Source organism: Orcinus orca, chromosome 13 (genome assembly GCF_937001465.1).
Source record: "Orcinus orca chromosome 13, mOrcOrc1.1, whole genome shotgun sequence".
NCBI classification, from domain to species: Eukaryota; Metazoa; Chordata; class Mammalia; order Artiodactyla; family Delphinidae; genus Orcinus; species Orcinus orca.
In genome coordinates this window covers 25,452,638-25,478,372 of record NC_064571.1, presented here as the reverse complement: position 1 = coordinate 25,478,372, position 25,735 = coordinate 25,452,638, and the positions used below count along the sequence as shown (strand labels likewise).

At 40.8% G+C, this 25,735-nt stretch overlaps 1 protein-coding gene across 1 annotated transcript in view; it reads right to left on the bottom strand.

Annotated features, from left to right (window-relative positions):
* Window positions 1–13,441: 13,441 nt before the first annotated feature.
* The window catches only part of M1AP (meiosis 1 associated protein), a 58,628-nt gene continuing 46,334 nt past the window's right edge, over window positions 13,442–25,735 (bottom strand). The window contains exons 4-6 of the mRNA XM_012535648.3: window positions 18,753–18,926; window positions 14,710–14,872; window positions 13,442–13,758 (exon numbers count right to left, since the gene is read on the bottom strand). Coding sequence (XP_012391102.3) covers window positions 13,593–13,758; window positions 14,710–14,872; window positions 18,753–18,926 — 503 coding nt within the window. The 3' untranslated portion in view covers window positions 13,442–13,592. The remainder of the gene's footprint in view (window positions 13,759–14,709; window positions 14,873–18,752; window positions 18,927–25,735) is intronic.

Sequence of the window (25,735 nt, the reverse complement as noted above, 5' to 3'; positions counted from 1 at the left end):
CAGGCAGGTGGTAGGTGCTTTCAGAAGTTCATGCTTAACATTTTGCTTATATCTGGAGATGCGCTGTCTTCCTGAAGAACAGATACAAAATGTATGGAAAGTCTACCTGATGCTTCCCAAGTCCATCAGATTGGAAATAAATGATATAGAAATCATGGTGTATGTGTGCATGGGGAGAATTTGCTCCTGCTCTGAGGACATGGCCTTTCTTTTTTTAACATCTTTATTGGAGTATAATTGCTTTACAATGGTGTGTTAGTTTCTGCTGTATAACAAAGTGAATCAGCTATACATATACATATATCCCCATATCCCCTCCCTCTTGCGTCTCCCTGCCACCCTCCCTATTTCACCCCTCTAGGTGGACACAAAGCACCGAGCTGATCTCCCCGTGCTATGCGGCTGCTTCCCACTAGCTATCTATTTTACATTTGGTAGTGTATATATGTCCATGCCACTCTCTCACTTTGTCCCAGCTTACCCTTCCCCCTCCCCGTGTCCTCAAGTCCATTCTCTACATCTGCGTCTTTATTCCTATCCTGCCCTTAGGTTCTTCAGAACCATTTTTTTTTTTTTAGATTCCATATATATGTGTTAGCATACTGTATTTGTTTTTCTCTTTCTGACTTACTTCACTCTGTATGACAGTCTCTAGTCCATCCACCTCACTACTAATAACTCAATTTCATTTCTTTTTATGGTTGAGTAACATTCCATTGTATATATGTGCCACATCTTCTTTATCCATCCATCTGTCGATGGACACTTAGGTTGCTTCCATGTCCTGGCTATTGTAAATAGAGCTGCAATGAACATTGTGGTACATGACTCTTTTTGAATTATGGTTTTCTCAGGGTATATGGACATAGCCTTTTTAAGCCTGGAAGGGATGTTCTCTGGAAGGGATATTAGGAAATTGTAGGGCACTCCATTTAATTTGGCTCAAGTAACTTCCAATGTGGCTCAGGCTTTGAATTATTATCATTATTTTAATCTTCTTTTTTTCATGCTGTTTCATGAATTTGTTTGTAGATTAGTTTGTTTATTTATTAAGAATTTACTGAATGCCTATTATGTCCCAAGCACTAGGCATGGGTATATAGAAATTCATTAGACATGTTCGTTGCCCTCTTAGAGCTTGTAATACAGTAAGCAGAAGGTTTGTAAATTAATGTTTGTCCAAGATTTAGGATGACCAGCTGTTTCAGTTTGCCCATCTTTAGCACTGAAAGTCCTGTGTCCCAGAAAACACTTCAGTCCTGGGCAAACTGGGGCAGTTGGTTACCTTTCCAAGACTCCATGGAGAATAGAATATCTTGCCACTGTGGCAAGTCCCTGGGGGCTAAAACTATGGCAATATGACATTTCTTGCACCTCAGAGTTATGAAACAAATTCAAAACCACTACACCCTGGGATTACTAAGAAACTTTGAATGTGGCACACAAAAAAATTATGATCTTTAGAATTTGACTCTATTGACTTTGAGACAATAGCTAAGATTCTGTTAGAGAACTGGTATGCAGAAATACGTGAGGTCTCTCAAAAGTAGCTCCTGATGTGGGAACTATCAGAGGACTGGAAAGAGGCTGATTTGAAAGGATTTTACAGAATGCTTTAAAACTTCTGGGATAATTTACAGAGAGGTTGACAGAAGGCTCTGGAAGGAAGACAGGCAAATGTACTTATTAGAGTTTGATAAAGATATTAATTTATCTGCAGTTTCCAGGAGCATTCTGAGACAGTGAGAGATAGGGAAATTGAACTTTACGGCTTCTATTTTGACTCTGAATTTCTAACCTCTTCCTGGACAGTGATAACTTGAAGTCCAGGACCCAAGCTTGAACGAGGTCATGGGTTGACTTGTTTGTACAGGCATTGTACCTGTGATGGAAATGGTTAACTGACAAACCAGGTATCTGAGGCTGAGAAAAGGCAGTGGCATGGTGATGCCCCAGAAGACTAACCTTTGGGGTCCTCAAATTGAACAATGCTTAATGACTGTGGATGACTGCTGAGTACTTTAGAATATGTTTTTTCTAATTCTAAAAAAAGAAGCATGAGTTGGATGCTGAAATTACTGGAAGGCAGGTGAAAATGTGTCTATATTTATGTTGTGCTTAGGGACTTTTCTACAGAAGGTGCCAGGAAGTTTAGATTTTAGGAAGTGGGGATAGATTCTTATTAGAACAGGTGTGACAGGGACAGAATTGAATGCAATGTCATACTCCAAGCTCAGCCTGATTAAAGTCATCCTCCCCCACTTCTAACTACTAAAGCTGTGAAGGAAGGTGTGGCAGCCACTGTTGGTTTCCTGGCCACTGCTCCTCTCTCCCTTGCCCTCTCCCTTCTCTTTACCCATTTTTCAGTCTTTCAGTGATTGGTGTGGGGTGATATGTGACCTACAGTTAAATAATGAGACATCATCAGAAGTTGCTGGGTGGGGCTTCTGGAAAAGCTTTGTAATACGCTGGCAGGCTTTTTGCCTCTGCACCCTACCCCTCTTTCTCCCTAGGACAAGACTTGGTCTTAAGGTGCAGCAGCCATCTTGTGGCCATGAGGCAGCAGGCATAAGGATGAAAAGTACACCTGCTGTGGATGCTGCAGTGGGAAAATGGAAAGAGTCTGGGTCCTTGATGGTGTTGATCAACTGCGTCAGCCCCAGAATTGTCTGTCCCTGCACTTCTTGTTACATGAGAAAAATAAACTCTTATTTACTCAAAGTAGAGTTGGGTTGGTTTTCTGTTAGTTACAGACAAATGGATCCTTTACAGATTTCAAAGAAAATGAAGAGGATGTGGTTACTCACTTCCGGGTATATGGGGAAACAGGAGTAGAAGGGACAATTTTTTTTTTTTTTTTTTTTTGCGATACGTGAGCCTCTCACTGCTGTGGCCTCTCCCGTTGCGGAGCACAGGCTCCGGACGCGCAGGCTCAGCGGCCATGGCTCACGGGCCCAGCCGCTCCGCGGCATGTGGGATCTTCCCGGACCGGGGCACGAACCCGTGTCCCCTGCATTGGCAGGCGGACTCTCAACCACTGCGCCACCAGGGGAGCCCCAGAAGGGACAATTTTAATGGCACTGTCAGAAGGGCAGATGGGAGTTTATTATATCAGGTAAAAGCTCTAATCTCACCAAACCAGCACTCCCTTGGTTTGCCATCAATATGATGATGTGGGACCAAATCCATCCATTAAAGAAGCGTTGACCAACTCCTGAGTGGGAGTGTTCCTGAGGCAGCCGCTGAGAGTGGGGAAGGGCAAGAGCACTCATTTTGCATTGCTTGTGGGAAGAGAAACACTTCATTGTCATAATGCATCTAGGAAGAGAAATCACAGCTAGTTACAGAAAAGCCATGCATACCTGGGGGTTTTGGGGATCTGGAAGGACATCAGGAAGAAGTTGTTAATTTGGCATTATTTGCTTATTCTCTCACTCCAGAAGGCAGGACCCAGGAGGGGAAGAAAAAGAAGCGACAATATCCACTACTCCGCTACTCTCACACTGGCTTCCACAAAGGAGACCAGGGGAAGATGGTAAAAGAGATTTCAAACCCCCAAACAGCAGATTATACATTCTTCTCAAGTGAACATGGAACATTCTCCAGAATAGGCCATGTGATAGGCCATAAAACAAACTACAATACATTTTAAAAGATTAAAATCATCCAGGGCTTCCCTGGTGGTGCAGTGGTTGGGAATCCACCTGCCAATGCAGGGGACATGGGTTTGAGCCCTGGTCTGGGAAGATCCCACATGTCATGGAGAAACTAAGCCCCTGAGCCACAACTACTGAGCCCACGTGCCACAACTAACTGAGCTCGTGCACCTAGAGCCCAAGCTCCGCACCAAGAGAAGCCACCTTAATGAGAAGCCCAAGTACCACAACGAAGACCCAACACAGCCCAAACTAACTAAATAAATAAAATTTAAAAAAAAAGATACTGGATTGTATCTGAAGAACTTTTAAAAAAATCATATCATCCAAAGTATCTTCTCTGACCACGGTGGAATGCAATTAGAAATCAATAATGAAAAGAAATTTGGGGAATTCATAAGTATGTGAAAATTAAATAACATACTCCTAAGTAATCAGTGGATCAAAGAAGAAATCACCGGGGAAATTAGAAAATAATTTGATATGAGTTTAGGTAAAAACACAACATACCAAAACTTATGAAATACAGCTAAAGCAGTGCTTAGAGGGACATTTATAGCTGAAAACTCCTCTATTAAAATAAAAAGAAGAAAGATCTCAAATCAATAACTTAACCTTCCACCTTAAGAAACTAGAAAGAGAAGACCAAACCAAACCTAAAGCAAGTAGAAGGAAGGAAATTAAAAAATACGGGAGTAGAAAGAAATGAAATAGAGAATATAAAAACAATAGAGAAAATCATGGAACCAAAGTTGATTCTTTGAAAAGATCAAAACAAAACAAAACAAAAACAAACAAACAAACAAAATTTGTTAGCTAGATTGATCAATGGAAAAAAGAGAAAATAGTTACTAAAATAAAAAAAAGAGGTGGCATCACTACTCACCTTACAGAAATGAAAAGGATTACAAGACAATATTGTAAACAATTATATGACAACAAATTAGATAACCTAGATGAAAAGGACAGATTCCTAGAAAGACACAAACTGCTGAGAGTGACTCAAAAGGAAATAGAAAATCTGAATAAATCTGTGTCAGGGGTCCCCAAGACCACTTCCAGGTTCAGTGATTCATTAAGAAGACTCACAGGACTTAGCATATAGTCATACTCATAAATATTACTTATTACATCCAGAGAATACAAAGGAAAATCAGCATGGAGAAAATCTCATGGGATGAAGTCCAGAGGAAACAAGGTGTAAGCTTTTAAAAGTCCTCTACCTATGGAGTCACACAGAATGTACTTAATTCCTCTAGTGTTGAATTGTGACAACATGTGTAAAATGTTGCCTACCAGGAGAAGTCATTAGAGAGTCAGTGTCCAACATTTTTTTGGAGGCTGGTCACATAGGCACTCTGTACCTAGCACATACCAAAATTCTAGACTCCTAGAAGGAAAGCAGATGTCAGCATATACTTTTGCACAGTTTAGGCACAGTAAGCCACTCTTATTATTTAGGGGATGGTGGAAACACTCCCTAAATCCAAGTTCCCAGATGCCAGCCAAGGGTCAATCTTGCAAGCAGGACTTTCTAAGGAAAGGAATTTCAGGTCTGCTATATTAACTTTTTTGTACAACCTATAACAAGTAAAGACATAGAATTAGCAATCAGAAAATTTTCCACAAAAATGTCAAGGCCCAGATGGCTTCACTGGTGAATTGTACCAAACCTTTAAAGAAATAACACTAATCCTTCAGAAATTCTTCCAAAAAAACAGAAGATAAAGGAACACTTTGCAACTCATCTATAAGGCTAGTATTACCCTGATACTAAAACTAGAAAAAGACATCACAAGAAAATTACAGACAAATCTCCCTTATGAATATAGATGCAAAAATCCTCAACAACATACCAGCCAACCAAATCCAGTAATATATAAAAAGGATTATACATAACAAGAGGGATTTATTTTAGGAATACAAGGTTAGCTTCATATCCAAAAATCAAACAATGTAATAATATATCATGTTAATAGACTAATGGACTAATGGACGAAACATAATCATCTCAATAGATGCAGAAAAAGCATTTGATAAAATTCATGATAAAAACGTTCAACAGGATGGAACTTCTTCACCCTAACAAAGGCCTCTACAAAAAACCTACAGCTAACATCATAAGTAGTGGTGAAAGACTGGGTGCCTTGCCCCTAAGATTAGGAGCAAGACAAAGATGTCTGCCCTTGTCACTTCTATTCAACAATACTGGAGGTGTACTGAAGACCAAAGGGGCATTTTCCACATTTTCTGGACTGTTAGCCCCCCTCGGATTATGAGGATGACCGTAGGGAAGGGGAGAGGCACTCATAAAGATATTGAGTGTGTCAGCATCCTAGCACTTGGGGACTAATATTTTTAAAATTTGATTTAGAAAAATATAGTAATGTGACATTTCTCACATCAGAGAGTCAAGGTGCATATTCCTACCATTTATCAGTTCTGTGAAGTTCAAAATAGATGTGGCAATAGGTACATGGGTGGGGAAGGGTCAAAAAGGATGAGTGGGGGCAGGCTATGGTGGGGGGCAGGAAAAGCTTCAGAGTGAAAGTATTTAAGCAGAATCTGGAAAAAAAATTAAAAATTTGTCAGGTTCATAGAGGCAAGGGGAAGGGCTCAGCATGAAAAAGGGTGTGGCTGTGTGAAGCAGTTTAGCATCTTTGAGGAACATTTAGTAATTTATTAGTGTGGCTGGAGTGAATCATAGAAGGGGCATGGTGAAAGATGAAGCAAGAGAAACAGACAAGGCTGGGTCACAAGAAGCCCACTGACGTCGTGCTATCCTGCTATTCTAGCCCCTGTCTGTATCCCCTGGAGGCTGTATATGCTAACTTCATTCTGATCACTTTTTAAAAAATAGCTCCTGGGACTTCCCTGGTGGCACAGTGGTTAAGAATCCGCCTGCCAATGCAGGGGACACGGGTTCAACCCCTGGTCTAGGAAGATATCACATGCTGCAGAGCAACTAAGCCTGTGCTCCACAACTACTGAGCCTGTGCTCTAGAGCCTGTGAGCCACAACTACTGAGCCTGCATGCTGCAACTACTGAAGCCCACATGCCTAGAGCCTGTGCTCCGCAACAAGAGAAGCAACTGCAAAGAGAAGCAAATGCAATGAGAAGCCTACGCACCGCAACGAAGAGTAGCCCCCACTCACCGCAACTAGAGAAAGCCCGCATGCAACTAAGACCCAATGCAGCCATAAATAAATAAATAAATAAATTTATTTTAAAAAAATGGCTCCTGACCTGCCATCACCCCACTCTCAGCTTGGATTCTTGCTCTTGACTCTTCGCCTAATATAACCAAGGAATTTCCATTTCCCCACCCATTTACAGCCCAACCAGGTCATTGCCTATGTACTTAGACTCCTGCTGGGCATATCTTGGCTTGAATCCTGTCACTTCTGTGTCCAATTAGGGCAGACATGGCCCGTAAAACTCTGGAACATGTCTCCAGAAACTCTGACATTTTAAGTATGAAACTGAAAGATCTAGGTGGTATTTTCATTTCTTTTCCTAGTTCAGACAGACATGACTTTGTAAGAGAAATGAGGATGTGAAAAGTGAGTCACTAGCTACATAACTGGGACTATGTAGTAGGATTTGGTAATTGAAATGATGTTTTCCTGGTGATGAATAAATTCATCTAATAAATACTTAGAAAAATTATATATATAATTCCCTACCACATTCCACAAAGTAGTTATCCAAGTTTAGAAAAAGGCAACAACAAAAAATATAAAATAAACAATTAGGGGGATTAGGCAAAGGAAAAATAAGGGTAGGGTGATAATAGAGCCAAGATTAGATAAGATCATAAAAATGCAAACCACCCATTTTTGCCAGAAGCTATGCTTATACATACTTGTAAGAAAACCCAGGAACCTGAAAATGAGAACATGGTGGAACCAGCCAACTAACTGAGGGTAAACCAGAAAAATGTATTATAGGCCGTCTAGCCAGATAAAGGATGCAAAAGGGAATAAATGAACATTTAATAACCATCAACCTCTACATTTGAGTGGGTTGGAATGGCCAGAGGCAGACTGGTTTTCCTGCCTAGAATAACTAGCAAAGCTGAAAAATATACAGAAACCATTTGTCTGAAGGCAGTGAGAAGGTGCTGAAACAATAAAACTGAGAGATGGCTCCGTCTCTGGAGAAGGAAGAATTCAGAGAGGTGAGGGAGGTCTTGCAATTGCTTTTATCCTGAGGGCATATGTTTATTCTGAGTTGGAGGGAGTGGGGGTGGGAGCTGAGAATCTAGGATTTGTACCTCCTGAGGCACTTGTAAGGGAACAGAGAAACTACCAGAACTTTCTGGTGGAGACTTGGATGGGGTAAGATAGGTGCTCAAGCCAACTTCTCACTCAGCACATTTGCCAAATACTGGGGCTGCATGGAGCAGAGGACAAAAACACCCAAGGAGAAAACCTCTAGAAGTAGAGCATTTTAGCAGACTTGGGAAAGAGTCATTAGAGTTGGGATCGTCCAAGGGGAGGGGATACACATTATAGACCAGGTTTTCAGTGGAAAATCCTAGAGGGCAAAGAGCAAACCAGGGGTAGATTGAGCCTTAGCAGGACTGCAGTCCAACCTCGACTCAGCATAGCTCCTGAGTGGAAAAGGATGATTTGCCAACACTCTATCTGCTTAGTGCAGGGCAGGATGAACCCTCTCAGAAGAGGCCAACACCAACTGGAGCCTCTACAATTTATTTAGACACAATGAGTATCTTTCACCAAAATATTACTGGGTTCATCAAAAGACAGGACCACATGTCTGAAAAGCAAATGAAGACAGAGACAATAGAAACAAGGCCACAGGTGATCCAAGTCCTGAGGTTAGCAAAGTACCTTAAAATAACTATGATTAGTTTGTTCACGAAAATAGGTGAAAATACGGAGAATTTTTCCAGAGAATTAGAATCCATAAAAAATAAACAAATGGAATTTGTAGAACTACTAACCAACCATTATGTACAAATCATATGCCAGATGTATGCTACGTGCTTTACACATGTAATATTACTTAATCATCTTAAAGACAACGTGAGGTATATTTTACGTGAGGTATATCTGTTTTATATGTGAAAGGGACAAGGGTCACTAATATGTTTGTCATGCACCTTCTCCCTTTTTTTCCTTCTCTCCCACTCCACTTCTACTCATGAAAGGAGAAGCTGTGTGGGTTCTATTGCTGGATATTTTAAATAGGTGGAGAGAGACAGGACCTAAGAGGGAGGGGATTATGTCAGAGAGGCTAAGTCAATCTATAGAATATATATATATATATATGTGTGTGTGTATATATATATATATATATATATATATATATAGCTGAGAGAGGAAGAAGATAGAGGAACAAGGACTGGGGATACAGACAGAGTTTTAGTTTTTGGGTGTGCGTGTGTGTGAAAGGCTCTTGGAACATCTCCAGGTTAGATATGATCGAGGAGTAGAGGAAGAAAATTTGAAAAATGTCATTGTGGGTAATGAACTATTTCCTCTTTGGCGTTCTTGGAAAGCACACATAAGTTAATTTTAAAATTGCTTTTTGTCCTCTGGGCAGTGCTTCTTTACATGCCATTTATATAGAGACAAAACCACATGGGACCACTAGATTTGTTAGGGTTACAAATAGATAAAGACACTGAGGCTTAGAGAGGTTAAGTATATGGCCTAACTTCACACAATTGGGAAATAATGAAGCTGTCAGGAACCTAGGACCATCTGAGCCCAAAGCCCATGCTTTTCTCAGACAATACGAATTATACTTTACCACAACAGATTAGAAAACTGACTGGCCTTGACTCCCAACAAAGAGAGATAACAAAGGGACAGTTTCTACTCTAAACCTAAATTTGACTAAGCCTGAGGAATTAGTTGGTAAAATGGGGAAGTGGTAGAAATTTCAGGAAAAGGCAACCACGTTTTCCTGGATTCTGTGTAGGCAAATTTATATCATAGACTTTAACCAAAATCATAGGATCATATATTTAAAAACTAATTGAAATATGCTTGTCTCCAAAAAGAAACAGAACACACAAAGCTCTAGTGATAAATATAGGCATCCAGAAAGGCCTCATTGCAGAAGCACCATGTGAGCTGGGTCCTTCAGAATGAGGTAGGATTTGAACAGATGGAGATAGGAGAAGGGACAACATGAAAAAAAGTTCAAAGGTAGGGCAATTTAAAGTTTGTGTATTAATTTGGTTGCACTGTATGATACAGGAAGGGGAATAATGGGAGACAAGGATGGAGTTTGAATACCTGCCTAAGGAGTATCCACTTTAAGTATGATTAATAGTAAGCCACAAAATAGCTTTAAGCTGAAGAGTGCTGTGTTTCAAGAATATTAATCTGGTTGCAGATTGGAAAATGGATTGGGAAGGGGAAACACTAAAAGCATTGAGACAAGTTAAGAGATTATTGCAATATTAAAGGAAAGAGGGAAAATGAGGGAAATATAAATTAAAGGAAAGAGCGGAAAAAATACATACAGTAGATGCTATGGGGTTAGAGCGGGCAAGACTTAAGTCACTGGGTGAACAACATGTGATAGGGTAATGCTTCAAGAAGATTAATCTGGTCTAATGAACAGGGCAAATTAGAAGAGGGAGAGATTGGAGGTAGGGAAGCTAATTAGGAGTTTCTGAAGAAGTCTTGGTGAGAGCAAGCAGCAGGAATGGGAAGGAAAGGACAGTTACAACTTATGAGAAAAAATTTGATATGACTTAGTAACGAAGTAGGTGTAAAAGGAGAGAAGGCTGAAAGTGACTGAGGTTACAAGCCTGGGTGAGTAGACAATGGTGGTGCTGCTATTAATAGAAAGACAGAAGTTAGAATGAGAAGTTAGCTGGAGGGGAAACAGGACAATGAGAAACAGAAGTCAAGAGTCAACTGATTACATCAGATTTTCACAGAACATGTGAAAGAGGTGTAAGAAAGAATATAAAACCAAGGATGGACTTAAAGAAGTGCTGAAAACTTGTAAAAATAGGATCTGGAAGGTTAAAACACTAAATAAGTCTTGTCACATAGTAGGGACTCCAAAAATATTTGTTGTTGAATGAATGAACTGAAGCTTGTGAAGAATTCTTCCCTCCATAAGACACCACCTTTCAGGCTTTTTGCTGCTTGGAGATGTCAAGTGGGAAGCAAGAAGGAAGAGCCATTCAAACACGATTTTGCTTCTTCCTTTTCTAGGAAAGGAGAGTGGTCTTTGATCTGGTTGAGGTGAAACACAAGAAGCACAAGATGGGTAAGGAGCTACTACAAGTACCTAGTACTAGTTTAAGTGAATTCAAGTCCAGTGGTGTACAGAAGCTTGGGGTGCTAAGTGAAGGGAGAAGAATTAGCCTCAGTGCTGTGATCTGTGTTTATCTGGCTACACCTGGAGTAGGAATTTAGCCAAGGAGTTAAAAGTATGAGATATACAGTCAACAGAACTACATTCAACTACATTCTGACTTGGCCACTTCAGTGGCTGTGTGACCACTGGTAAGTCACTTGATCTCTTTAGACTTCAGTCTTCTCCATCTGTAAAAATGGGGACAACAATCTATCTCACAGAATTATTGTGAGAATTAAATGAGGTAAAGTATGCAAAGCACTTGGTTAAGTGACCAGCTCTTAGTAAGTGCTACTGAAAATGGGTATCTTATTAGACATGGGTCAACCACATACTCGTGAGTTTCCATGAGAGAGGAGTGGTAAAGAAGAGGTCTCTTTGGCCCCTACAGCTGTACCTGGCCTGTAGTGCTCAATAAATTTTTGTTGAATAAATAAATAAATACAGATTCTCAAACCCCAAGTTCAGAGACAGAGAGACTCTGATCTCATATAATACAAGCCAGGATGGAAGAGAATACTCTTTCCCATCCTTACTATAAACTATTATGGCTACATAATATATAGCCATAATAGTTTATAGTACATACTGTAAACTATTATGGTTCATTGTTTGGCTGAATTATTGTTCCTCTAACTTTCCCCCTATTTCAATTTAACCATTCCTCTATTTAGGACATTTAAATTGTTTCCAGTTTCTTACCATTGTAAATAACACTGAGATAAACATGCTGGTGCCTATATCTTTGCTCCCTTTTCTCATTGTTTTCTTGGGCTATATTCCCAGTAGTGGAATTGAAGTGTTGAAGGGTACCACTTTCCAGAAAACTTACACTCCCTCTAGCAGTGTATTAAAATGCAACTGTCTGTTTAAAATATCATGTACTATAAGAATGCACTGGGCTTCCCTGGTGGCGCAGTGGTTGAGAGTCTGCCTGCCGATGCAGGGGACGCGGGTTCGTGCCTCAGTCCGGGAGGATCCCGCATGCCACGGAGCAGCTGGGCCCGTGAGCCATGGCTGCTGAGCCTGCGCGTCCGGAGCCTGTGCTCCGCAATGGGATGAGAGGCCCGTGTACCGCAAAAAAAAAAAAAAAAAAAAAAAAAAAAGAATGTACTGAAGCCCCATGAGAGCAATTTCTCCCGAGTAGCTCTCCAAGATCCTGAGGAATTGGGTAGAGTATAGTAAATGGAGCTCTTGGGCTTTAACAGTTAGGAGGTATCTGTTGTCTCTGCTCTGCAAAGACAGGAGATGGGTGTTCTTCAGATAGGAAACAGGAACTCAGTGGGTGGACCTAAAGGGGAGTGTGGGCTTTGAAACAGGAAAAAAGAAGTCTGCTTCTGATAGTGAAAGGGACACATTACTGTGCTGTCTTGATCTCTCATATCCTACTGGGTCAAACTGCTATTCTATATCCACTTAGCAGTTATACACATCCTTGAATTGTATTTGCAATTGTTTTATTTTGCTTTCTAGGTGTTGTATTACTGTTTCATGTATATGCTCTTTTAGTTTTTTCATTTCAGGAAATGGTAAATCAGAAACCAGGCAGTTATTTGATACTTCGCTATTCCTCACTCCCTACATCCAATCCTTCACATGCTCTCTTTCTCTAAAATACTTCTTTAATTGGTTTACTTTTCTCATCTTGACTTCCAACATCCAAGTCCAAGCCACAATCATCTCTTGCCTAGACTACTGCAGTGCCCTCCTACCTCATTTTCTTGTTTTCATTTTTCTTCTGAAAGTTCATTTCCAAATTTTGGCACAATTAATTGTTTAAAAACTTAAATAGATGATGTCATTTCTAATGATTTCTTTTTGTATGTAAAGTCCCACGTCGTTTTTGGACTACAAATCTTTGTATGATTTGACCCCTGCTCACGTTTGGCTCCTCACCTTTTGGCTCTCTTGGTCCTTGCTCTTTTTGTTTCAGTCACAATGGTCATTCCACTCTTGATTTGAGGATCAGCTCTTTCCGGCCTTTGGGTCTTTGCACATGCCTTTCCCTGCACCTGGAATGCTCTTCTTGCCACCCTTCACCTAGCTAATTCCCATTCACGTGGCAGATCTCAGTTTAATTGTCGCTTTCACAGAGAGGCTCTCTTACAGCAACCTCTTATTTTCCCTCATAAAATTCTCACAATTAAGAATATACATATTTAATTCTGTCTCTTTCATTAGAAAGTTTCTTGAGACCATAGATAATGTCTATCATAATAGACTGAATATCTAGGGTTTAGCACAATGTCTGGCACAGACTAAGTGCTCTTCATTGAAATAAACCATAATGTCCAGCACAGTGACAGGAAGAAAATAGGGTTTAAAATATAGTTACTTAAGGAAAATTCCCTGTTGCCATTAAAATGTACAAAATCAGGGATTTTCAGGTTTAGTGTCATATAACTGAGTTCAGGAATTATTCTCTATAGTGTGAAACCAACAAAGGCAAGTCATATTTAATCCACATTTCAGAGTATGTCCAGTTTTCCCCTGTGCTCTGGAAGACGGGGACAGGTTTGGGATCAGGGTAGGATTAATTAGCTGCTTCTCTGTGTTGGGTACTTTAACACTCTTCCTCTTCTTCACTGGGTGACATGGGTACTCACCAGTAGGCTGTGACACAAAGCATGGAAATGCTGCTGATTTGTTTCCAGCTCATCCCATTCCAGCTGCCAACAGCTTGTGGGTCTGAGGATGAAGGGGAGTCCATATGTCAATGATTCACAGACCCCACTGGATTTTAGAGCCCTGGGAAGAGACAATGGCAGTGAAAATCCCCTCAGAGATATCCAGAGCTTTGACGCAGATCCACTTAAATTTAGCTTAAGTATAAGACCCTGTTGTGAAATCCTTTAGGTTAGGGCCTGTGAATTATTCACCTTAGTATGGCTAGCACCTATCAGGGTATGTTGCACACAGCAGAGTCTCAAAGCCTGTTAATCAATGAATGGAGCAGCCATCATGAGGCCTCAAGACTGATGGATATTTCCTCTCCTGAGCTCATTCTGTCCCATTCATTCCTGCTGCAGCGACCACATTACACAAGAGTACGCTAAAAATCTGCATCCCAGGCCTAGTTCTTCTGTGGCAAGGTGCTGACAGAAGACACATTTAAGAAGAGGGTACGTTTAAGAAGGTTCCCCAGCAGTATCCATGGTCACAAATCCATGGACAAGCTTACTCAGATAACTGTACATGGCTACTGTGATAGGAACTAGGAAGCAGTAAAAATGGTCTTTGCCATCATTGCTAATTCCACCCTGGAACTGATTCTTCTGGAAACAGGAATTCTAGTACTTAAAGAAATGGGAAGGTGGGGTAGATCCTCTGTGTCACTTGCTCCTTGAAGGTCAGATCTCTGTCACGATGGTATTCAATAAACATTTACTGAATGGATAAACATCATTCTGCTGATCTTTTTTTTTTTTCCTCTGCATTCTCAGAGACTATATGGATATCCAGTCCTCATCCAGACTTCAGAATACCCTACTGAGGCACATCTTCCACAATCTCCTCATTCATCTCCACATACTGAGTAGCCTGACCTTACTCTTTTATGCTCATACCTGTAGTTGCTGCTTTGGAACTGACTCCCTGCTGCCTGACACTTGGGGATGCCCTTTACCTCTGTTCTTCCTAGCTGTGGAACCAATAAGAATAAATATTTGCATGGATGGGAGAGGTTCTCTTGGGCCATACTTGATCACCCGGAGCTTGTAACGAGAGGCTGATGACTGGGAAACCATCTGGTAGAGGGTGCTGAAGTCTCCTTTGGGGTCATCCATTCTCAAGGAGCCATCAGCTGTTCCAGGGAGCAGGGATGGGCTGAGAAGTCGCTCTTGGAGATCACATTTCAGGCACACTACGATAAAAACGGCATTGGGGGAGGGATTGTTTTTCACAGGTTACTTCAGGTTATACGGTTAAGAGAGAACATCTGCCACCCAATTCCACCTCCACCCAGCAAGTAGGGCTGGGAGGAGGCCAGGGAGTGACAGAGGAAAGTACAGTTGGTTTGGGAAGGGAGAGCAAGTCTGGAACAGTATTGCTCTACACAACAGGTAACTTATTTTCTGGTTGTGGCATGATCTTTTTCTTATTTTACTTCTGGGCTGGCTGAGCAGTTGTCTCATAGTGAGAGATCTGGCTTGTGATCGAGTCTGAGAGGAACGTGTGTCCTCTGCGGAGGAGGCGGCTAACACTGAAATATGCAGGGCCTTTTGGCAATCACAGAAGGAAATTTTGCCCCTCCTGCTTCCCTGTGGCTAAGCTTTGGCAAGACTGCAGGTCAGATGAAGGAAGAACAGGAAAGCAGAAGTCAGGCAGTCAGCTGACAGCTACTGCTTCTCTGTGAGCTCTTCTAGGGACATTCGAGGGAGGGAGAGGAATAACTTCCTGAAATAGTTAATTTTTTAATTCCCCAAGTGAATAGAATCTTCTGGGCCTTGGAACATGATTGCAGCGCCAGACAACAGTTCTGAGGGGGCTTCAACTAACTGTGTATGGGTTATTCATCTGCTTCTGTATTAAGCTTTTGCTCCAGCAGGTACATTCACATGTCACAGTGTACAATGTTCTGTTGCACTAGATTTGAATCCTTGATATTATGAAGGTTTTAAATAAAATGTATATTGGGTTTAAATACTGTTAACAAACTATGAATGTATGAGTGCTGCATACTTGTGAGAAGGCTAGTAGTTGATGTCAGTGATTTATGAAATGACTGTAGTAACTGCAACATGAGGTAAAAATGAAAGTAGAAATAATGTAGAAAAAATAGGATGCCAGAATAGATGTCAGATCTAGCTGGCCCTCCTGGGCCTAGCAATCAGACCTAGACATCAGTTCTGGGTGAGACAGCTCTTGGCCAGGTGTGTCCTAGAGCCCAGGAAGTGCAGGAGGGACTTTGCCTAGGACTTCAGCTTCCCCTCGTTTCCTCTGTGCCTGACTGCTCCATTATTGGGTCCCTGGGCTTTAGGACTAGATGGCTGTGCTCATCTGGCTTAGGTTCTCAACTCTGGTTGTAGTAAGAATCACCTAGTGAACTCGCAAATGGTACTGATGTCTGGCCCCTACCTCACACCAATGAAATTGGGATCTCTGGGGATGGAGCTGATATTGGTATTTTAAAAAGTTCCTCAGGCTTCCCTGGTGGCGCAGTGGTTGAGAGTCCGCCTGCCGATGGAGGGGACGCGGGTTCGTGCCCCAGTCCAGGAAGATCCCACATGCCCCTCATGTGATTCTTACTGTAGCCAGGGATGAGAACTACTGGAGTTGTAGTCTCAGCAATGTTCCAAAGCTGGGAAAAACGTTTTACCAGGGCTAGAGTCTAGAACCAGGTATGCTTCTCACCACTCAGACTCAGGTGCAGAGGTGGCAGACCCCCAAACCCAAGATATGGGAAAAGACACTCAGCTGAGGTAGACTATGCACTGTGAGAAAGATGCCTCTGAGGGAAGCACCTAGAGAGTGGGTGAAGGGCCCGAGGCAGCTACAGAAGCAGGTGGTGTTGGGTGGAGAACCTTGTAAGGAGCAGTCAAAGTGGATATCTGAGGAGCAGTCCTCAAAAGATTCTATAGTAGGAGAGCTCAGTGTTTTTGTTTTGTTTTATTTTTTTGTAGGGAACCACATTTCCAGAAATCTACATATGGGGCAATGCATCAGTTTTGTAAATAATGGATAACTATGATATGGTCTTTATTGTGCTTGTTTAAACTCTCATGTGGGTCACACCCACCCCAGAGGAGGCCTACTTTCTCTGGACCTCATTCCAACTTATGCCTGAGCATCTGGATTCCAGTGAAGACCTCTTCAGCACAAGAGTCTGGATCTAAGTTCTACCACCCATCCTTAAGACCTGTGGTTTCCAAAAAATAATTGCAGATGGAGATAAACATTCTGGCTCTGACCCTGGTGCTGAAAGCCATGGAACAAGGGAGGGCAAAGCAGAGAAATTCTCAACACTACCATGGGCAAATGCCATGCAACAGTAGAAGAAAGGCTGGCTGTAGGAGCTCCTGGCTTTGGATGGCCCCAGCCCTCCTAATGAGAGATGTGCCCAGCATGAGGCAGCCCCTTTGCTCAAAATTGCCCAACATGAGGCAGGTTGCACAGTAGGTAAGGGCCCAGGCTCTGGAAGTGATAGACTTGAGTTTGATGAATGTCCTCTAGGCTGAGAGTAGTCAAATGTATAAAATATAGATTTCTAATCCTAAGGGTTAAGAATGGGATATGGAGTTGCCTGGCTTCAAATTCTGGCTTGAATATTAATTTTCTGTGCAGAAATGTTTAATTTCTCTGTCTCAGTTTTCTCATCTGTAAAACAGGGATAATATTATATTTATTCATTTTAAGACACATTTTTTTTTCACTTACTAACAGCTCTATATATGTCTTGCAATCACCATCGACCAGACAGGTACTCTTAACCCTTACTTACTACTCTAATCTAAAAGAACTCTCTCAGTAAGAATAAAATAATATTTCTAAGTGATAAAAAAGCAATGTGTCACATTTAATTGGCATTGTTTTTCTTTCTCAGTGGTATATAAAATAATGGTGTATCTTATAATGGACAGCATCTTAGATTCAATGACATATGATAATAGTACCTGCACCATGTTGTTGTTATGAAGGTGAAGGGGGATGATGCAATGAAAGGAGTTAACATAGTGCTTGGGGAAAATAGATAAGAAGTGAGTAATTGGTACTGTTAGTCTCAGACAAAGTGCGTGGAATGGAGGTCCTGGGAAGAAAATTTTACACACAAAAGAAAGACAGTAAAATCAAGTTAAGTTGTTAAAGGCATCTCAGGCCCTAGATTGAAATGTGGGGGAGGGGGAGGGAGATTAAGTACCCAGTGGCTATCCCCAGAAAGAAAGGACCAATGTGTGTCCTCCCCTTTGGGGATGTAAGGAAGTCTGTACCCATTTTTCTCATTGAGTTCCCACCCCTAAAGGGGAAGACAAAATTTAGTCTGTTCCCTTTGGAGCTGTGGCTGACTATACTGATGGGTCCATTTGCAGGCCCTGCCACCCAGGTCCTAGGCCAAGTTTCAAAGGGGATGGAGACTAGAGATGGCTTTATCCCTACAATCTAGTGGGACCTGAATTAAGTAACACTGTCAGCCATAACAATATCCAGGACCTTGCTGACATGCCTGGAACACTGGTTTGACCTCTTGGTTTCTACAATTGCCAGAACATACTTTGTGAACATGGTATAGGGCCACCAGTTGTACTCCCTGGGGCTTGCCTCTGTAGTTGCTTTAGTTCCCCTCAGTTTGGTGTCTCCCTATTGAGAAGACCTCTATTTAATCATTTAATTTTGGTTCTTTTCCTCTCCTCACAGGCCCTATTGATATTGTCAAGGTACCAGCTTACCTGAAATTATAATGTCAATGATATCTGCTGCATCAAAAATGAAAACTTGAGAAAACATATGATTCACTGTGCTCTTATGTAGTGTAGCTGATGCCCTATTATTGAGGTGTTTAAGTCTTTACACTGAAACTAACTGGCCCTTGCTGTCTGGGCTTAATCAGGCTCAATTTTCTAACTGTGGTGGTTACTTTTTAGAAATTCTTTTCTTACTCCTCATGCTTACATGGAGAGCCTCATCCAATCCTCCTCCAATCCCTAAACCTCAGCTACTCTGTATTCTGATGAGTTTCCAATCTAGAGTCCTAATCCTAGACTAGGATAATTATTATCTATATAATATGTCTTTTGGGGGGTGTGTACTTGGATTATCTCTGGCTCTGGAAATGTCGCTGAAACTCCGTGAAGGAAGAAGAAGGTGGACATGTTCTTGGTCTGTTCCATTGTTATGCAGCCAGGCTTTGAAGAAAATCTCCATGCTGACAATATCATTGTCTATAGTCTGAAGGTCAATATCAGTTCCCAGGATAGAACTCTCTGCAGAAGAAAGGGAAACAGTGGTTAAAGTGTTTAATTCTTTAATTACAAATTTTGAAAAATATAAAATATTAAATGCACCCATTTTTGGATCCATCAATTCCACCTCTAGATATCTAGCCTAGAGACGTTCTTGGACAGTACACAAAGAAACATATGCAAAGATGTTCAGTACAGCACTGTTGTGATAACAAATAATCAAAACCCCAAACAGGAAGCAATTCAAATGCCCATCAATAGGGGAATGTTTAAATAAATTATGGCACAGACTGTGGAGTATTATACAGCTGTTAACAAAGTAAAGCTAAATGTACTGACATGGAAAGCTAGGAGATAGTAAGTGAATAAAGAAAGTTCTAGAACAGATGTATGGTATGGACCCATTTATATAAAAATAAAACTCTTAGCCTAAGTGCATACATATGTATGGAAATGCCTCTTACAAAGCTCTGGAAGGCTATTATCAAACTCTTAATAGTGGACAGGAAATAGGGCAGAGTTCTGAGATACATTCACTTTTTATTATTCATACTTCTATAGTGTTTGTATTTTATTGTATTCATGTATTTCTTGTATTGAATATTTTTAAAAACTCTAGAATACAAGAACAGCCAAAAATAATATAGCAATGCAAGTTAAATACTTAGTTAACAAGGGGGACTTCAGTTTTATGTTGTTGTTTCACAGTGAAAATGTATTCAGTTATTATCTCTGTTATAAAAAAAATAAATTTAAAAAAGACTAAAAGAAAAAAAGATGAATTCCTGACCTCCACCTTCTGACACAGATTATACAAGTTTGCTATTGACATACTATATCTCACAAGTGTGATTAGCAGCCAAGAAGACAGGGATGGTCTGGTGGAGTGTGGTTTGACTCCAAATCTGAATCTCCAAATGAGAGTAGGTAGGTGGGGTAATGAGGCTTTGATGGTCTACTTCCTTCTTTAGGCAACACTAGCTCAGGAATTGGGATCTAGGTCTGGAGGTAAAGTTTGTCAGTAAAAGCCAAGTATAAGGTGATGGAGGAAGCACTGAGAGAGGAAATGAGACAAGAGCTGGAAAGAAACTGAAGAGGAGCATGACTTTTTTTGCCTCACCATGAGGGACTCTCTGAAATACTTTTACAAAGGGCCTAAGAAAAGCCAGTTGCTCCAATGAATTAACTTCTATGTATGACTCATGGACCCCAAGGAGAAAGCTGGTTTATTTCTAGAACAACATTCCTGAGGACAAGTCTGCAGAGGTGGCAGACTCTCCACAGGAAACAAAGGGCTTCAGTCCAACGTATTGGCACCCAAGCAGGGAAAGTGTGGTGAGACTTAAGTGACTTCATATTATATTTAACGACTTATTCTGTGGCTGAAAAGGGGCACCAAATGCATTTCTCTTCGACCAGTATAATTAAAACTGTACCATCAGCTGCTCTCGCCCTCTGTGACGGACCACATTCTGCCTATGGAATGTGTATCTCTCTAAATAAACTCGCTTTCACTTAAAAAAAAAAAAACTCTACCATCTTCTGTGGATAGTTATGAGGGTTCATTAGCTTACTAGCTATTTCATTCATTGCATCAAGCAATAATATTAATTATGTACTACATGGAAGATGAAATAATATACAAAGGTATATGATATTCTTTGCCTTAAGGAGTTTATAAAGCAACATTATTCTTGACCATTTCTCCTTAAAATCTCATCTGCTCTACTATGTTTTCAGGTACTACAGTGATAAATGTGAAGTCATTGTCAAAGAAACGTTCCTCATGAGTGAAGAGAAATGTTCTTTTTAATAATGTGAAACTTATTGTGTCATAGGAAAAACAAGAAGTAATTTTTCTGAGCCTGGACTTCAACTTGAGTAAGAAGTATGGAAATGACTGAACAGCTTCTCTTCAGAGAGGCAAAATGGTTATTAAAGCATAAGGAGGCAGATAAAGAACTAAATAAATGAAATTGAACAAAGGATCTCAAATAGTAGAGAGGATAATATTGCCCCAAGTTCAAACAACAGAATTTTGGATAAGACAAATAAGTGTTTTTTTTCTCCCCAGGGAAAGGGTTGAAGATTAGAAATTCCTACCATGGGCAGTACATGGGGACAATAGCAAAGTTGAGAATCTGGAAATAAGAACAATAGGTGTTTCCTCAAATAATTAAACAATAAAATCAATACAGAGTGATGAGGTCTATGAAAAACAGTCACCTTAAAAAAGGAGAATGGGGATTTCCCTGGTGGCACAGTGGTTAAGAATCCGGCTGCCAATGCTGGGGACACGGGTTCGAGCCCTGGTCTGGGAAGATCCCACATGCTGTGGAGCAGCTAAGCCCGTGCGCCACAACTACTGAAGCCCACGTGCCTAAAGCTCACGTACTGCAAGGAGGAGTAGTCCCCGCTCGCCACAACTGGAGAGAAAGCCTGAGCACAGCAACGAAGACCCAACGCAGCCAAAAATAAATTAATTAAATAAAACAAAACATATAAAGATTAAATAAATTTAAAGAAAAGGAGAATGGCTTACAGACCAGAGCAAGATTTGACTAGAGCCTATGGATGGTACTGGCTTATCTAAAGAATGATGTGTCCATTAGAAGGGGTTGGCCAGAAATGGAGCACAGAGGAAGGGAGCAACAGTGGCAGATGCTGGCAGCCATCATCCAAGTGTGGCTCAGAGGAGAGGGAGTGCTGGCTCAGTGAGGCATCCTGATGGCAGGATGTGTTTGTCAAGTTTCTGTTCTTCTTGATGATTATAGTGGTTATGGTTCTTCCTCTAAAATATTCTGGCTAATACTTTAGTCTTGAGCTTGATAAGGTGACTCTATCTCCGAGAGGATGTTGATAAAATCAACTTTCTGATTCTGTAAAGCTGAAGAACCAGGCCTGAAACATGCCTCTGTGAAGGAAAATGCCAATCTTCCCTACAGACACTCCATCAATGTTGCTAAAGTTCGTTCCAACTTCTTTTTTCTCTTCCAGTTTTATTGGGATGTAATCGACATAGAGCACTGTGTAAGTTTAAAGTGTGCAGTATAATGACTTGGCTTATGCACATCATGAGATGATTACCACAATAAGTTTAGTGAACATCTATCATCTCATAGATATAAAATTAAAGAAATACAAAAAATTTTTTCTTGTAATGAGAACTCAGGATTTACTCTATAACAACTTCCATATATAATGTACAGCAGTGTTAATTATATTTATTATGTTGTACCTTACATCCCTAGTACTTATTTATCTTATAATTGGAATTTTGTACCTTTTGACCACCTTAATTCAATTCACCCTCCCCCACCCCCTGCCTCTGGTAACCACAAATCTGATCTCTTTTTCTATGAGTTTGTTGGTTTTTGAAGTGAAATTGACTTACAACACTATGTTAGTTCCTGGTACACAACATAGTGATTTGATATTTCTATACATCCCCAAATGAACATCATGGTAAGTCTAGTTACCATCTGTCATCATACAAAGATACTACATAATTATTGACTATATTCCCCATACTGTACATTTGATACCTGTGACTCATTTATTTTGTAATTGAAAGTTTGTACCTCTTACCCTCCCTTAGCTATTTCTCTGCTCTCCCTACTCTCCTCCCCTCTAGCAACCACCTGTTTGTTCTCTATATCTATGACTTTGTTTCTGTTTAGTTAGGTTTGTTCATTTGTTTTGTTTTTTAGATTTCACATATACGTGAAATCTGACAGTATTTGTCTTACTCTGTCTGACTTATTTCACTTAGAATAATACCCTCTGGGTCCATCCATGCTGTTGCAAATGGCAAGATATTCTTTTTTTTTCTATGGCTGAGTAATATTCCATTGTGTATATATACCACATCTTCTTTATCCATTCATCTATTGATGGGCACTTAGGTTTCTTCCGTATCTAGGCTACTGTAAATAGTGCTACAATGAACATAGGGGTGCATATATCTTTTCAAATTAGTGTTTTTTCTTTGAATAAGCACTCAGGAGTGGAACTGATGGATCATATGGTAGCTCTATTTTTAATTTTTTGAGGAAACTCCATACTGTTTTTTATAGTAGCTACACAAATTTACATTCCCACTAACAGTGCATGAGGGTTCCCTTTTCGCCACATCCTTGTCAACATTTATTATTTGCTGTCTTTTTGATAATAGCCATTCTGACAGGTGTGAAGTGATTGTGATGTTGATTCGCATTTCCCTGATGATTAGTGATGCTGAGCATCTTTTCATGTGCCTGTTGACCTTCTGTATGTCTTCTTTGGAAAAATGTCTATCTAGGTCCCTTACCCATTTTTAAATTGGGTTGTTCATTTAAAAAAAATTATTTATTTTATTTATTTATTTTTGGCTGTGTTGGGTCTTCATTGCTGTGTGCGGGCTTTCTCTAGTTGTGGCGAGTGGGGGCTACTCTTTGTTGCGGTGCACGGGCTTCTCATCTAGGTGGCTTCTCTTGTTGTGGAGCATGGGCTCTAGGCACACGGGCTTCAGTAGTTGTGGCTCGTGGGCTCTAGAGTGGAGGCTCAGTTTTGGTGCACGTGGTTAGTTGCTCTATGGCATGTGGGATCTTCCCGGACCAGGGTTCGAGCCCATGTGCCCTGCATTGGCAGACGGATTCTTAACCACTGCGCCACCAGGGAAGCCCCGGGTTGTTCGTTTTTTGATGTTGAGTTGTATAGGTTCATTGTATATTTTGGATATTAACCCTTTTTTCAGATACATCGTTTGCAAATATCTTCTCCCATTCAGTGGGCTGGCTTTTCATTTTGTCGATAGTTCCCTTCACTGTGCAAAAGCTTTTCAGTTTGTCGTAGTCCCGTTTGTTTATTTTTGCTTTGTTTCCCTTGCCTTAGGAGACATGTTCAAAAAAATATTGCTAAGATTGATGCCAAAGAGCTTACTGCCTGTATTTTCTTCTGGAAGTTTTGTGGTCTCAGGTCTTACATTTAAGCCTTTAATCCATTTTGAGTTTATTTTTGTATATGGTATGAGAGTTCTTTCCAAATTCTTAACCTACAGGTTCTTGGAAGAGCCACAGAGCGGAGCTTCTTCCTTTGAAAAAGTTCTCAGGTAATCGCCATAGAGGCGCTTTGCTTCAGATTTGAGGGGACCTTCTCACATCATCCAAGCTAAAGACTAATGTGTAAACCAGAACACTTTAGAGAGAGAACTTCTTTTCCGTATTCTCTGCCACTGGTCCAGGCAGCCATTTCCTTGTGCCTGGATTATGGCAGTAGCCTCTTAGCTGTCCCATCAAACTCCATTCTTTCCCCTCTGGTACTTCTTACTACCAGTTAATTTTTCTAAAACATAGTTTCATCAGATCCTTCCTTTCCTAAAGAGCACATACTGCCTTCCTGCTGTCATCTTTATTCCCTTCACTCATTTTGTACCACTTGCTGCTACTCATTATTCCTCAAATACCCCCATTCTTCCCTTACTCTGTATGGCTCATATCAATATATTCCTCCTCTTCTCTGCCTGTTGAGAACCTATCAACACCCCCACCCCTCCATCCCTCAGCTCAGCAGCTTGCAGAGAGCTGAAGATTAGCAAGTGCCTGTTGAGTTAAACAATTGCTCCCTCCTCCTCAGCTCTCATTACTTTTTCCTGTAACTCTTGGGCTTCAACTGAGCTAGTCTCCCTGCCACGTGACTTCCTTCCTTAGTGCTTTTATTACTCTTGTCAATCCATGGCCTGCAGCTCCTCCAGGTTCCAACTCAGAACTGACTTTGTCCAAGAAGTTATGCTTCATTATATCCTCCCTATTGGTTTTAATCAGTACCTCCTGGGTATCTGTGGACTCCATACAGGCAATACTAATTATACTTGTTACTTTGTTTCTCCTGAAGGGTTTTCTTAATTTTTTTTGAGTTTATGAAAGGTGGTGGAATGTAGTCGAAAGACCAGGGTTTGAATTGTGGCTTGAAAGTTGTTAGCTATGTGACTTTGGGCAAAGTGGGGATAGCACAACATATTTCATAGTTATAGGAGGCATAAGAAGTGAGATGATTACCTGCATGAATGGCATGCAGTAGGTCTAACAAATGGCATTTTCTTCCTTTTCTCTCATCAACAAAATGATTTGCTCTTATAGGAAAAGAATGTGCTTTCCTTTTTTAAAATTCTTTTTTTCCAATCACTTATCTCGGTGACTTTCTCCCTGCCACCAACATACGTAAGAACATCAACACCTGGTCCTGTGTTCTTCACAAATATAACTAAATGTACTAAACCTGGGGAATGGGAAGGAGACTTCTCAGACGTTGAAGAACAGCTTCCATATTGACTGTCTAGCAGGGACTGGTCACACTGTTATGAACTAGAAAGGTTACTGGAGTGAAGGTGGCGGCTCTGAGTGTCTGGGTGTTCCTGACAAAAGAAGGCCTAGTCTGTTGCAGTCTAGCTGCAGCTGGCATTCACATTCAGTTTTTGGACCTACCCTGCCTCCCTGTGGCCATAAGCAGTGACATCCTTCACTGGGCTAAGCTTTTCTGGAAGAGGCACAATAATGGGAAAGACTAAGAAAGCCTAAAGGTAGTAAGGTAATGCCTAAAGCAATCCTTTTCAGAAGTCAACCCTAAAATAGTGTTACAAAATTGAAATGTGTTTAAAATGGGAGAATTTAACACTTTAACACATACTTACATATATAATGGCTATATTTCTCTCTTGACATAGAATGTCTAAAGTAGAAGCCCAGGAAAATGATGCTCCTGCACATCCTCCCCAGTCCCACAAAGGTCTTGACCTATAGGCCAAACCTATTTCTTTCTATTTTTTATTTTTTTTGAGGTACGCGGGCCTCTCG